The following is a 13,784-nucleotide window of genomic DNA, read 5'->3' on the forward strand; positions in this document are numbered from 1 at the left end:
TCTGTTCGCTTGGATGTGGTGACACAAACCTGTAAGCCCAGCACTCAGAACGCTAAGGCAGGAGAACAGCTTGAGCCTAGACCAGCCTAGGCAACATACTGAAAACCTAGCTCAAAAGAAAAAAATGAAGAAGAAGAAGAAGAAGGAAGAAGAAAGAAGAAGAAGAAGGAAGAAGAAGGAGGAGGAGGAGGAGGAGGAGGAGGAGGAGGAGGAGGAGGAGGAGGAGGAGGAGGAAGAAGAAGAAGAAGAAGAAGAAGAAGAAGAAGAAGAAGAAGAAGAAGAAGAAGAAAGAAGAAGAAGAAAGAAGAAGGAGAAGGAGAAGAAAGAAGAAGGAGAAGAAAGAAGGAGAAGAAAGAAGAAGAAAGAAGAAGTAAGAAGAAGAAAGGAGAAAGAAGGAGAAGGAGGAGGAGTAGAAGGAGGAGAAGAAGGAGGAGGAGGGGGAGGAGGGGGAGGAGGGGGAGGAGAGGGAGGAGAGGGAGGAGAGGAAAAAGAAGAAGAAGAAGAAGAAGAGGAGGAGGAGAAAGAAAATGAAAGAAAGAAAGAAAGACAGAAAGACAGACAGAAAGACAGAGAGAAAGAGAGAAAGAGAGAAAGAAAGAAAGAGAGAAAGAAAGAGAGAAAGAAAGAAAGAAAGATAGATCTGTGTCTGTTCAGCTTTTTGACCTCCAAAAAGTAAGAGCCCATTTTGGAATCTGATGACCTGCCTGATTCAGAGACAATCTGTGTTTGGTTCTACTCTGCTACTTCCTATGTGACTTTGGGAAGTTCCCTTAGCCACTTTGAGCTCAACTTCCTCAACATTAACCAGGAATAAGTATCACCTGCCTCTGCTGGTTAACGCTGAGGACTGAAAGGAGAACCTCCACAATGCCACTTGATAATGCCGCCTGGTGGAAGCCCCTCAATGCTGGGCTGGTAGGATCATCTGAAGCTAAGTACAACTTTCCTTCCCATTGTCCCAGGCTCACTCTGCATAAAATTAGCAAGGAATAGTGAATAAACGAAACCAAAATAATTGCTTAATTTTTTATAAGAAATTTTTAAAAAGTGGGGGTGGTGGAAAAATAGGAGGGAGAGGAGGGGAAGGAAAAGCAGCCGGTGACAAGTTCTAGTCCAGGGCTCATCCCCGGCCTCCTCCCTCAGGCAATCACCAATCCCCACCTCCTGGGGAGGGATACTTTCTCGGCTGGCTTCACCCACATGGAAGGCACTGCCACAGGTGTTCAGAAACCAGGAGCATCTTGAAATGGGCAATGTGCTTTGGGTAGGAGACCTACAATTTCCGCAAAGAAACCACAGCACAAAAGTGACCCACATAGGAGGCACCGACGGCTGTAAATACTTGGTGGCAAAAACTGATGTCATACCTTCTGTACAGGAGACACACACCCAAATAAAACTTGCCAAAATAGTAGAGAAAAAAAATACAGCAGACATCCAGTACCATTCTGTTACAGAAATATTTATATCCCAAAGCCAGGGACCTCTCTGGAACACTGTTTATTTCCCCGCTTCATGGAAGATGTTTGAGTGCACTCACATGTGTCTCAACAAACTTCCAGTCCCTGCTCTGAACCCTGTGACTCTTCAGCAAAACCCAAAAACAAATATCCGTTTTCCTTCCAAATGGGAAATTTCCTGACCTAGCGAAACCAGCATCAAATCCACTTATTATGAGATAGCTGATTACAGGCGAAGCCCTCTAGTCCCAGGATGACTCCCCTCCTGCAGGAGCGGGAAGGATGGGCATAGCACTGGCCTTCCAGACCACATCTCCAGGCAGTTTGAAACCATGGCTGCTCAGGTGAGCCATGATAAAAATCAAAACCAAGTATCTCTGAAAAGTGTACATGTCAAGAACCAGACCTCGGGCCAGATTCGGCAGAAATGGATGTTGCAAGGTTTGTTCAGAGACCTCCTCTCCATGCCCCCTCTCCCCGGGACCTCCCTCCTTGCACTAGGGTCCCAGGGCCAATGGACCGTTCCCTTACCTCTAGCCCAGTACATTTTCAGGAACAACTCCCAGACTGTACCAGACCCTGAAATCTATTCACTGAATGCACTATTTCTTGAAATGATCGTGAATCACCTGGCTATAACAACAATTGTTTTAAAAGTGTTCTCTCTCTCGGGAATCGTGCCATGAGTTTGAGCAAGCAGCTCTGCTTCTCTCTACTGCAATTCTATCATTTGCAAAATGTTAACAATCACTGTGTTCACCCATAGCATTGTTGTAAAAAGCCTTAAGACCCACTTCATGTAGCCTGCCTGGAGCACAGACCCTGCCACATGCTAAATGCCCGCTGAAGGTGAGTTATCTGTTGCTATTATTACCTGTCACTCCAGCGAACAAAAGGAGTCGATCAGGTCTCATCGTATCACCATGAAAGGATGTCCACGTAGACTGCGCAGTGGGAGTAGGGAGACTCAGTGTTTATCAGGTACTATTTTGTTCTTTACAAAGTGTACATACATATTTGTAGGTACACTGGAAAAGATCTGGAAGGAAATACACCCAGTGTTAATAGTGACTACCCCAAAGACACATTCATCCAAACACACAACAGAAAAACATTCACTATCTTTCTGTCTTCTATATCATTTGAACTATTTTCAATAAGCATCTATGGCTTTTGTAAAATTTTTGAAAAGAATTTATTGCAATTTTTTCTGGAGAAACAAGCAGGAGCATGAAAAAGGTGGAAACAGAAGGTAAAATGGAATTGAGTCCCAGCCAGGCTCAGCAGGTACACGAACCACACACCTCTCACTACAACTCAACACCAGCTCTCTCTTCTCTTGGTCCAATGGCCCAAGACTTAGAGATAAAATGTTTATTGTGATCACATCAATCACACCACGGAGCTTGGAACCACCCTTCCAAACTCCTCTGGTTCTGTGTACCTGCCCGGGGCTGTTAGCTTTCCTCCTGTGTCTTTGCTGGACTGTAATCCCCTAGTGGTGGAAATGCACCCTGACACTTAGCCATCATCCCCACAACACTCAGCACCGCAGAGAGACCAGGGCAGTGATGCCCACTCGGACTGTGATTCTACTTATAAAGCAAAGGACCAGGGGCCAGATGCGACTTGTCTTTGGTAACTCACCAGCTGTTGCTTGAACCAGAAAAAAGCCAGGTCTGCTGATGCCCAGAAAAGAGCTAGCACATGTCCCACTAGAAACGTGGTGAAAATGTGTTGCTTGCTGTGAAATGATGCACTACTGGAGAAGATGGGTGCAACTTCTCATGGAGGCACTCAGCCCAGATCACCAGGAAACAGGGCTGCCGGATGAGACACTCGGCCCAGGTCACCAGGAAACAGGGCTGCCAGATGAGACACTCGGCCCAGGTCACCAGGAAACAGGGCCATCGGATGACACACTCGGCCCAGATCACCAGGGCACAGGGCTGCTGGATGAGACACTAAGCCCGTCCACCGGAAAGGAAATCTGGCTGGGCAGTGGAGGGAAATTCACACAGCCCAAGGACAGCAACAGCATGAACAAAACAAGAAATACCTGACTGGAAAGCCATAGCCTGGCTAGCAAATTCGAAACAGAGCCACAATCCTAGCAACACATATCACTGCAACACAGAGCTTCAGTCAGTGTGCGCACACTGTAAGTAGAAATGTAAAATGTCCATGCTTTTGGAACAAGCGGGCTATTTGTGTGTGTGTGTGTGTGTGTGTGTGTATGTGTGTGTGTGTGTGTGTGTGTATCTGTGTGTGTGTGTGTGTGTGGGTGTGTGTGTGTATCTGTGTGTGTGTGTGTGTGTGTATCTGTGTGTGTGTGTGTGTGTGTGTGTGTGTGTATCTCTGTGTGTGTGTGTGTGTGTGTGTGTGTGTGTGATGTCAAACAAAAAAGTTGAGAAGAAGCTGTTGGCAAGGAAATAGAAACAGGCGCCCTTACACATTGACAGTGAGATAACGGTATGGCCCTAACGGAAGGGAATCCGGCAACACCCATCAATATTTAAAATGCACAGAACCCTGGATCCCACAATTCCATTTCTAGCAATGCATCCTATGAACATATTCACGCAAATATGCAAGAATTATGTACATCTCAGCATTGATTAATGCAAAAGGTTGGGAACAACCTAAATACTTACCGGTGGACCACCGTGTTTATCTTATGCCAACATCTGTGTTTTTAAAAACAAGACACATAGGCTGGGTGCAGTGGCTCACGTGTGTAATCCCAGCACTTTGAGAGGCTGAGGCAGGTGGATTACGAGGTCAAGATATCCAGACCATCCTGGCCAACATGGCGAAACACCGTCTCTACTCAAAATACAAAACTTATCTGGGCATGGTGGTGCACACCTGTAGTCTCAGCTACTCAGGAGGTTGAGGCAGGAGAACCGCTTGAACCCGGGAGGCGGAGGCTGCAGTGAGCGGAGATCACACCAGCCTGGTGACAGAGCAAGACTCTGCCTTGGAAAAACAAACAAACAAACAAAAACTGGCAAGAGTGATCACAGGGCAGTGATGGGAGTAGAACTGCCTTTCACTCTCCAGAACCTTTTGATTGTCGCTCATATTACCTATTCCAAATATGTGACTACAGCAAATATTTTCAAAGTAACTATGAAAAACTGGGAGAATAATAATATCTAACACACAGGACTGCTGTATAATTAAAGGATGAAAAACATAAAGCACTATCAGAGTTCAAAGGAAGAAAGATTAATTCTAGTTTGGACGTCAGAGCGGGGATCATGTAACAGAAGTATTTCAAGTCTTGAAGGATGGAGAAGATTTAAAGAGGCAGAAGTGTGGAGACGATGTCCCAGATGGAGATAAGAACATAGGCGAAGACGATGAAGAGATGAGAAGGTATAAATTCTAAGTGCAGCTCTCAGTCTGGGCTTCAGAAGAGGGCTTAGACAACAAGCTGGAGTGCAAGGCTGATGGTGTGAATGGAAACACGAAACCCAAATTTGCATATCACGCCCCGATCATGAGCCTTGAATGCCAAGCCAGAGAATCTGTCCTCGATCTTAACAATGAAAAATCACTGGGCCGGGTGTGACAGCTCATGCCTGTAATCCAGTGCTTTGAGAGGCTGAGGCGAGAGGACTGCTTGAGGCCAGGAGTTTGAAACCACTCTGGACAACACAGCAAGACTGTCCTTACAAAAAATTTAAAAATTAGCTAGGCAGGATAGCACACCTGTAGTCCCAGCTACTCAGGAGGCTGAGGCGGGAGGATCACTTGAGCCCAGGAATTTAGGGTTACAGTGAGCTGTCATGACACGCCTGCATTCCAGCCTGAGCAACAGAGCAAGGGCATGTCTCAAAAATCAAATCAAATGAAATAAAATCACTACAAGTTTGTATATACATAAAGTATAAAATCATACCATATATGATTTAATCCAGCGATATAATATAAATTAGAGGGGGAAAAGAGAAATTAGGAAGCTATTATAAGAAAACAAGACTCAACTAAGACATGAGCAAAGGCACTCGGCTCACAGCACTATCTTTATATAAAGGAATGAACTACCACATTTATTTTCATGGCATCACCAACTCAGATACAGGCTACAGTATTCTGGAACCATCTCTGTATCAGTCAAATCAGATGGCCATAATACCATAGGCAAATACCATCAAAAACACCATAGGCTGTGTGGTTTAAGCATTAGTTTATTTCTCACAGCTCTCGAGGCTGGAAGTCCAAGATCAAAGTGTCGGCCGACTCAGTTCCCTGACAGGGACCTCTTCCTGGCTTGCAGACAGCCACCTTTCTTCTTGTTTCCTCACACCAGGACAGTGCGAGCTCTCTGCTTTCTCCTCTTCTTCTTTTTTTTTTTTTTTTTTTTTTTTTTTGGAGACAGACTCTCGCTCTGTCACCAGGCTGGAGTGCAGTGGCAGAATCTCAACTCACTGCAACCTCCGACTCCCTGGTTCAAGCAACTCTCCTGCCTCAGCCTCCCGAGTAGCTGGGATTACAGGCACGTGCCACCACACCCAACTAATTTTCGTATGTTTAGTAGAAACAGGATTTCAGGATGGTCTCAATCTCCTGACCTCGTGATCTGCCCACCTCGGACTCCCAAAGTGCTGGGATTACAGGTGTGAGCCACCACACCTGGCCTAGTTTCTCTTCTTCTAAGGGCACCAATCCTGTCAGACCAGGGCCTATGCTCATGACCTCATCTAACCCTAATCACCTCCCAAAGGTCCTATCCCCTAATACCATCACACTGGCAGTTAGGGCTCCAGTACAAGAATCTGGGGGAGACATAAACATTCAGTTTGTAACAATGTCTTTTCAATCCTTGAAATCCTTGTTGTTGTTGGAAAAAAACCCAAATGAGTAGGTGACAAAGTACCTTGTATGTAAACAAGTCAGGACTTTTCATATTTCTGCTAACACATTTAGGTCAATTTAAAATGTCTGATAACAAGAGTCAGAAGCAGAGATAAATGAAAGTTAGTTACTCTGCATTTTAGGCCCACATTGAGCTGTCTTCCAATGACATTGTGGCACAAAGAACACTGCTTTCTATTCCTGGTTTTGTCACCAAAAAAGCTGGAACATTTCCCTGTATTTCCGTTTATCTCTAAAATCACTGGGTCGACCTAGCAGACCTCCAAGGTCCCTTCCATTCACAAATTCCACAAATAACTTCCTACCAACAGAGGCTACACAAATAAACTACACTGACGAAGGGGAAAGCTAACACTAGCAAACAATGAGTTGCACACAAGACAAGACGTATAGAGAAGTGGATCAACCACAAACTGGTGGACGATGAGCCGGCGGTGGATAAAAACACATTCCCTAACGATGGACAGAGAGGCAATGGCGCCGAGGTAGTATTGTTGAAGATTTCCTATTTTACATCTTCAAGATAAATGGCCCAATTGTTTACATTCATTCTGATTAAATGTGAACGTCAAAACTTCCTCCAGGGGACACAGACATCTAAAAACTTCCCAATGTGTCCAATTTGTCACTTGATATTTTTACTGACAAGAAAAATGAGGGGCTGAATATACAAACAGACCATGCCTGATCATATGTAGAAAGACAGAACTCAGATCACAACCTGTAGCTGCCCACCCAGGAAACCAATCCCCTATCTACAGTCAACAGCCAGGAGGCCAGCCAGGCTAGCACATCAGACAGGAAGCCAGACTGCTCTCTCTCCACAACCCAGAGACTAAACCACAACTCTGTCCCAGGTGACCAGGACTTGACTCAAAACTGACAGCCACCCTAATTTTGGCCCCTGTTTCCAGTTAGGATCATTCAGAGAAAGCCAAATATGCCCCTAACCAATCACATAGGACACCCCACTTCTGCACAGCCGCCTCCAGCCCCCACAACAGCCTCCACTGGGAGCCGTTCTTTCCATCCTGAAGCTTCCCCACTCCTCATCCGCCACTCACTTGCATGTCAGTCTCTGCCACACGCAAGTGTTGGTGCTGACTTTCTTGCCACAGCAGCTCTGAGAAAGTCGCCTCTGCCTATCTCATGTGGGCGGCTTTCCTTTATTTCCCCCGAAGAATAAGTCTTAAATGAGGGGCTTCTCTATATGGTCAAGCTATACAATTCAGAAGCCCAGCATGGCAGATTCCAAGCCTGGAAAGACCATACACCCCTCAGGTCCTCTTTCCACAAAACACAGCTTCCTTGAGTTCTTCAGTCACTCCCACCAACCAGGGAAGGAACCATGTGTTATGGAAATATCAAGGGCCTTGAAGTGAAACTTCTGGGTTCATCAAGTACTTCATCTTTGCACTTAAGAAATTACATGGCCTTGGTCAGGCGTGGTGGCTCGCACCTGTAATTCAAGCACTTTGGGAGGCCGAGTTGGGCAGATTAACCGAGGTTGGGAGTTCAAGACCAGCCTAACCAATATAGAAAAACTCTGTCCCTACAAAAAATACAAAATCAGCCTGGCATCGTGGCGCATGCCTGTCATCTCAGCTACTCGGGAGGCTGAGGCAGGAGAATCACTTGAACCTGGGAAGCAGAGGTTGTGGTGAGCCGAGATTGCACCATTGCACTCCAGCCAGGGCAAGAAGAGCAAAACTCTGTCTCAAAACAAAACAAAACAAAGCAAAACAAAACAAATGACGTGATCTTGAACAATTTTCTTAACTTCTCTAAGCCTCTATCTTCATCTTCAATAACATAATTTTACCTCCAAGATTGCATTAAATGGAATCTCACATGTAAAACAGCTGACAAATATTAGGGGCCCAACAGCTGTGCGCTCCTACTGCTGCCCCACTTTACCCCAAGGGAGAAGCACAGATGTCCTGAAAAAGCCTGTTGATCCCTACACCTCAGCATCCTGGGTTTACACAAGGCACAGTGGCATCCGGAATTACCGGGGTCACCCAAATACAAGACATGTTTTGATTTTTCAACTTAGGTACACGTGGCTTTTAATGTTCACCATATATGATCCATAATTTAGAAGAGATTTTCCTACACTCCCCCGTGGTTCTATTTTAGCAGACTTAGATGTGCCATAATAGCTCACTCTTTTAAGCCCTCTTCAGTGTCAAAAACAAAACTTTCATCTGTAACACAGTTATCAGCAGTGAAAGTGGAAAAGGCACCTATGAGTCAAAATGACCCTCTGCCCCACCCCACCCCACCCTACAAAAAGCTGTTCAGGAGGATTTGGCCTGCTTATGAGAATGCTGTCTGTATTCCCAGGGACAGAAAAATGCCTACCCTGGTTAGAAGCTGCGCTGCTCAACCTCCAGGGTAGAAAGCTCCCCACACCCTCTACCCAAGGAGAAGAGAAGCAAATGGGGTGGCCAGGCTCCAGGATGTGGACTGTTTAATGTGGTTTCTGCAGTCCAGGTCACCGCCATGGGTGAAGCTCTTCCTTCCTTCTTTTCCACCCAAGTGGCCAAGGTCCTACGGCTGCTGCAGGGCCTCTTCCCTATGAGTCAGCCCAGCCATTCCCCTTCCCCCTTCTTCTTCTTCTTGTTTTTTTGAGACGGAGTCTCGCTCTGTCACCCAAGCTGGAGTGCAGTGGCATAATCTTAGCTCACTGCCACCTCTGCCTCCCGGGTTCAAGCAATTCTCCTGCCTCAGCCTCCCAAGTACCTGGGATTACAGGCACCCGCCAACACGCCCAGCTAATTTTTATATTTTTAGTAGAGACGGAATTTGAACTTCTTGGCCAGGCTGCTCTTGAACTCCCGACCTCAGGTGATCCACCTGCCTCAGCCTCCCAAAGTGCTGGGATTACAGGCATGAGGCACTGCGTCTGGCCAAGTCAGCCCAGCCATCCTGACTTTTTGTTCTGGTAAAATTACTCTCTTCCACATCTACCTTCCAAGTAGCTAAATCAGAGATCTGGCCCTTGGGGCAGGCTTGAAGAATCCCTGTTTTTGGTCCTCAAGACGTCCTACCAGGGTCTGCGACAATTCCAAGACTTCTGTTCTTAAAGAGGAAAGAAACCTCACATACACGGCGCTCGCAGAGCTCAGGCGAGCCCGTATCGGAGGCAAGGCTTGGGAGGGCCCTAAGGTTTGGGTGTGCCGTCTATGATAACAGCTAAGAGATCTGAAGCCAGCTGTCTGGGTTCAAACCTCAATTCCAACACCACCGGCTGTGTGATGTTAGACAACGTCCCCAGCCTCTCTGTGGTACAGTTTCCTCACTGTAAAAGGGCCACAATAATAGAGCTGCTCTAAAAATTAAGTGAATTGGTGCATATAACGTATTCAGAACAATGCTTGGCACATGGGGGAGTTCAATAGCCACGTATTGAACAGAGTAACTTAGCAATTAGTAAATATACTCATGCAGGCCAGGCGCGGTGGCTCATGCCTGTTATTCCAAAACTTTGCGAGGTTGAAGCAAGACGGTCACTTGAGCCCAGGATTTTGAGACTAGCATGGGCAACACAGCAATATTCCATCTCTAAAACTGTGTGTAACATACAGGTCTATATACACTCAAATGTTCACAGTGTATTTATAGTATACAAAATAGCTGGAAAACAGACTTAACTATTGACAATGGTTACTTCTAGAGAAGGGAGAATGCAAATTTCAGCTTTTTACCCCACACATATATTCTTGTATCATCTGAAATATTTAAGCAAATTGTATGTATACATTTGCCCCGAAACACATAGCAGAATAATGTAGTTTTGACTCAAAATCTTCAAATCGTGATGGAATTGTCCTGTGAAAGTAAAGTTATAGAGATGAAAAGCCTCCCTCCAGCCTAAATGCTCGTTCATATGACCTATATTACACAAAACAATGCAGACACCCCAATCCTTTCCGCACTGTCATAAGAATTTTTCAGTGAACTGCATTCCCCTTTACAAACTAGATGATACTTAGAGTTACCAGGCAAGAACGTGGATCCAGTTCTGCTTTTTCAAAGCCCAATGTTCCTCCCATAATAGCAATGCATTCTTCAACCGGTCAACTGCCCCCAACACCTGAGCTCTCTGTTGTACACAACTCAACGAGGCCTGGGAGAAAACAGGTGCAAATTTCACTTACTCAGTAACAACACATCCCACCTGATTCCTCTGCTGGGCTAGTTCTCAAGTCGTCTTTTTCTAAGCTTTCATTCGGCTCTACCACACATACCTAGGCTGGGTAAAACACTTTACCAAGTTTTTTTTTTCCGAGACGGAGTTTCACTCGGTCGCCCACGCTGGAGTGCAGTGACGCCATCTCGGCTCAGAAGCCAGCGCCCGGGTCCATGCAGCCCCTTCCGCGGCAGACGCGGGGAGCCGGGGAGCAGTGGGGACCGGCCCCCACCCGCAGGGCGACCGGGACCCCCGCGCAGGCCCACGCGGTATCGCAGTAGGCGCGAAGCCCCCGGTGCCACCCGACGCCGAGACAAAGCCCAGGCGCAAGGACCTCGCATCCTGACTTCGGACCCTGCGGAATCCAACTCGGAGCCGCCACGCCCGGGGCAGAGACCCCCGCCCGGTCCGGAGACCCCGTCGCCCGGTCTCACCTCAGGCCACCGGCTCACAGCGCCTGCTCCTCGCCGCGGCGCCTGGGCCGACTGGAGCGCAGCTGAGTAGCCTACAGAGCGGAGGCAGCCTCAACAATGGAGTCCCGGGGCGGGGCCGCCGCTGCCGCTTCAGCGCGTGTTCTCCGCTCAGGATCCGGCTCGGAGCAAGGAGCTGCAGCTGGCGCGGGGCTGCGGCCTGGACACACACCGTGCAGGTGCACAGGGCCCCGCCTGCCGCCCGCCGCCCCGCCCGCCGCCCCACTCCCAGCGGAGGCAGGCGCCCAGGGCCCGCCCCCCGGCCAATGGAGAGCGAGCTGCACGGAGAGGGCGGGGCCTGGGGGAACAAATGGAGGTTGGGCGGGAAGGCGCTGGTACTGGGCATACCGAGTCCCGCGGGAGGACTGGACCCAAGAGCTGACCGGATCCTGGCCTTCTAGAAGACCCAGCTCAGCGTCCACCTGCAGTCTGGTCTACAGGACGCGCTCATCTCAAGCCCAGAACTCAGGCTTTTAGGGCAGAGAGCGAGAGACAGGCTTGCTTTACAAAAAGTGAAACAGAGGTCCAAGGAATAGGATTGCCTGCTGCCGGAAGTCACATAGTCCCATTCACTCGTTCACCTTGCCATTCAGCAAACATTTGGAAGCACGTATGGTGGGCGTTAGGACTGAAGAAGGTCCGGGCGCTGTGGCTCGCGCCTGGAATCCCAGTACTTTGTGGGGCGGAGGCAGGTGGATCACTTGAGGCCAGGAGTTCGAAACCAGCCTGGCCAACAAGATGAAACCCCACCTCTGCTAAAAATACAAAAACTTAGCCGATCGTGGTGGCGTGTACCTGTGGTCCCGCTACTGGGAAAGCTGAGGCAGGAGAATCGTTTGAACCCGGGAGGTGGAGGTTGCAGTGAGCTTAGATCGTGCCACTGCATGTGCTCCAGCCTGGGCCACAGAGTGAGACTCTGTCTCCAAAAAAAAAAAAAAAAAATTAATAGATGGGAAGTAGAAGTGAACTTAGGCCTTCCCTGAAGGAGCTCGGCTAAGGAGTACCTGAAATGTCTCTGCATCTCTTTAAGGTCTGATAAAGGAACCAGGAGCGAGCACTAATCACTTCCCTTTCCTGCCTCAGAGCTTTCATGTGTTTGCTGTTCCCCACCCGAAATGCCAAGTACCAATGGTATTTATTTATTTATAGAAATGGGATCTCCCTATGTTGCCCAGGGTGGTCTCAAACTCCTGGCCTCAAGCTATCCTCTCGTCTCATCCTCCCAAAGTGTTGGGATTACAGGCATGAACCACTGTCCCCAGCCCTGATCGTCTTTAAAACCTCTTTCCTCATCTTATTTGAGATTCCTGCTTCATGTGCCCCCACACCGTTGGTTTTTCTGTACTTCCGTAGCTGCTCTGCCCAACTTGTATATGTCTGGGCTCAGGCCAAATGCCCTTCCATTTGCAGTGCGCACTGCCACAGGAAATCTCATGCCCTTCCGGGCTTCACAAACCATCCACATGCTCTGCTGCCAGCCAGAGACATCCATCCCAGTCAGATGCCCAGCCCTGACCCTTCCCAAAGCCCCAGCTGGACAGAGGGAAGCATCTCAAATTTTCCAAAACAGAGTGCTTTATTAGTGCCCTAACCTGCTCATCCACATTCTTGTGATTCTCTGTAAACAGCCCCTCCATCCACCCAGCTGCTCAGGTGAAAATCTCAAATCCTCCTCCAGTCCTTCCTCCCTGAACCTCTCATGCAGCCCTCTGCCTTCCTAGGACACTGAGCACCCCTCACTCCCAGCACCAGCTGGGGTGCTGTCTGAGTCGCTGCCACCCACTTGGCATGGAGTGTGACCTCTCGCCCAGTGTGGTGGCTTACGCGTATAGTCACAGCGCTTTGGGAGGCTGTGGCGGGCAGATCGGTTGAGGCCAGGAGACTGGGACCAGCCTGGTCAATACAGTGAAACTAAAATACAACAATTAGCCAGGCATGGTAATGCGTGCCCATCGTCCCAGCTCCCCTACCCAGGAGGCTGAGGCAGGAAAATTGCTAGAACCTGGGAGGCAGTGGTTGCAGTGAGCCAACATCACACCACTGCATTCCAGGCTGGGCAACAGAGTGAGACTCTGTTGTAAGCTTAAAAAAAAAAAAAAAAAAAAAAAAAAAAAAAACACACACACACACACAAAAAAACAAAAACAAACAAACAAACAAAAATACAAAAAACGAAGAAGAAGGAGAAGTGTGACATCTCTAAGGCAAGGCAGTGTCCCACTCTGATTCACTTCTATGTGCAAAGCAGGACCTTCACCATGAAGGCACTCACTCAGGGATGCTGCTGGGATGGGTGGATGCACAGTTAAGGTCTTCATGGTGGCTGGGGCTAACCCCATCCCCATCGCTTATTCCCACAGACACCTGTACACTCATCACTCCCACGCTCACACCCACCACTGAAAGCCTGGCCCCTAATCTGATTTGCCTAACAAGCTCCCCAGATGAACAACACATGCTTCCCTACCTCTCCCCTGCTAGGGCCCCACTGTGTTCTGGGATGTACTCAGGGATCAGGAGAACAAAACCTCAGGGAGTGAAAGGACATTCCAGGGTGCAGGCCTCTGCATCCCCCTCCATGCCCTCACCCCTGCCTGACACACCCTCACCCCTGTACCTGGCCAGCTCCTACCAACCCTTAAATTCTCACCAAGTTCAGTGGTGGCAGCCACACCCTAAAGTGACTGACCCCCCAATAACCTATGCCATTGCATAGTCTTCCTGACCTTGGGTACGAGCAAACCGGTGACTGGCTTCTAACCCATAGAGCCTGGC

At 48.3% G+C, this 13,784-nt stretch overlaps 1 protein-coding gene across 1 annotated transcript in view; it reads right to left on the bottom strand.

Moving 5' to 3' along the window:
• The window catches only part of LOC140710946 (SH3 domain and tetratricopeptide repeat-containing protein 1-like), a 40,624-nt gene extending 32,781 nt beyond the window's left edge, over positions 1-7,843 (bottom strand). Inside the window, 2 exon segments of the mRNA XM_073013932.1 lie at positions 2,335-2,499; positions 4,329-7,843. Of these exon segments, the coding sequence (XP_072870033.1) occupies positions 2,335-2,374 (40 nt within the window). The 5' untranslated portion in view covers positions 2,375-2,499; positions 4,329-7,843.
• Positions 7,844-13,784: the final 5,941 nt, after the last annotated feature.

This window comes from Chlorocebus sabaeus, unplaced genomic scaffold, assembly GCF_047675955.1.
Source record: "Chlorocebus sabaeus isolate Y175 unplaced genomic scaffold, mChlSab1.0.hap1 unalloc_scaffold_109, whole genome shotgun sequence".
NCBI lineage: Eukaryota > Metazoa > Chordata > Mammalia > Primates > Cercopithecidae > Chlorocebus > Chlorocebus sabaeus.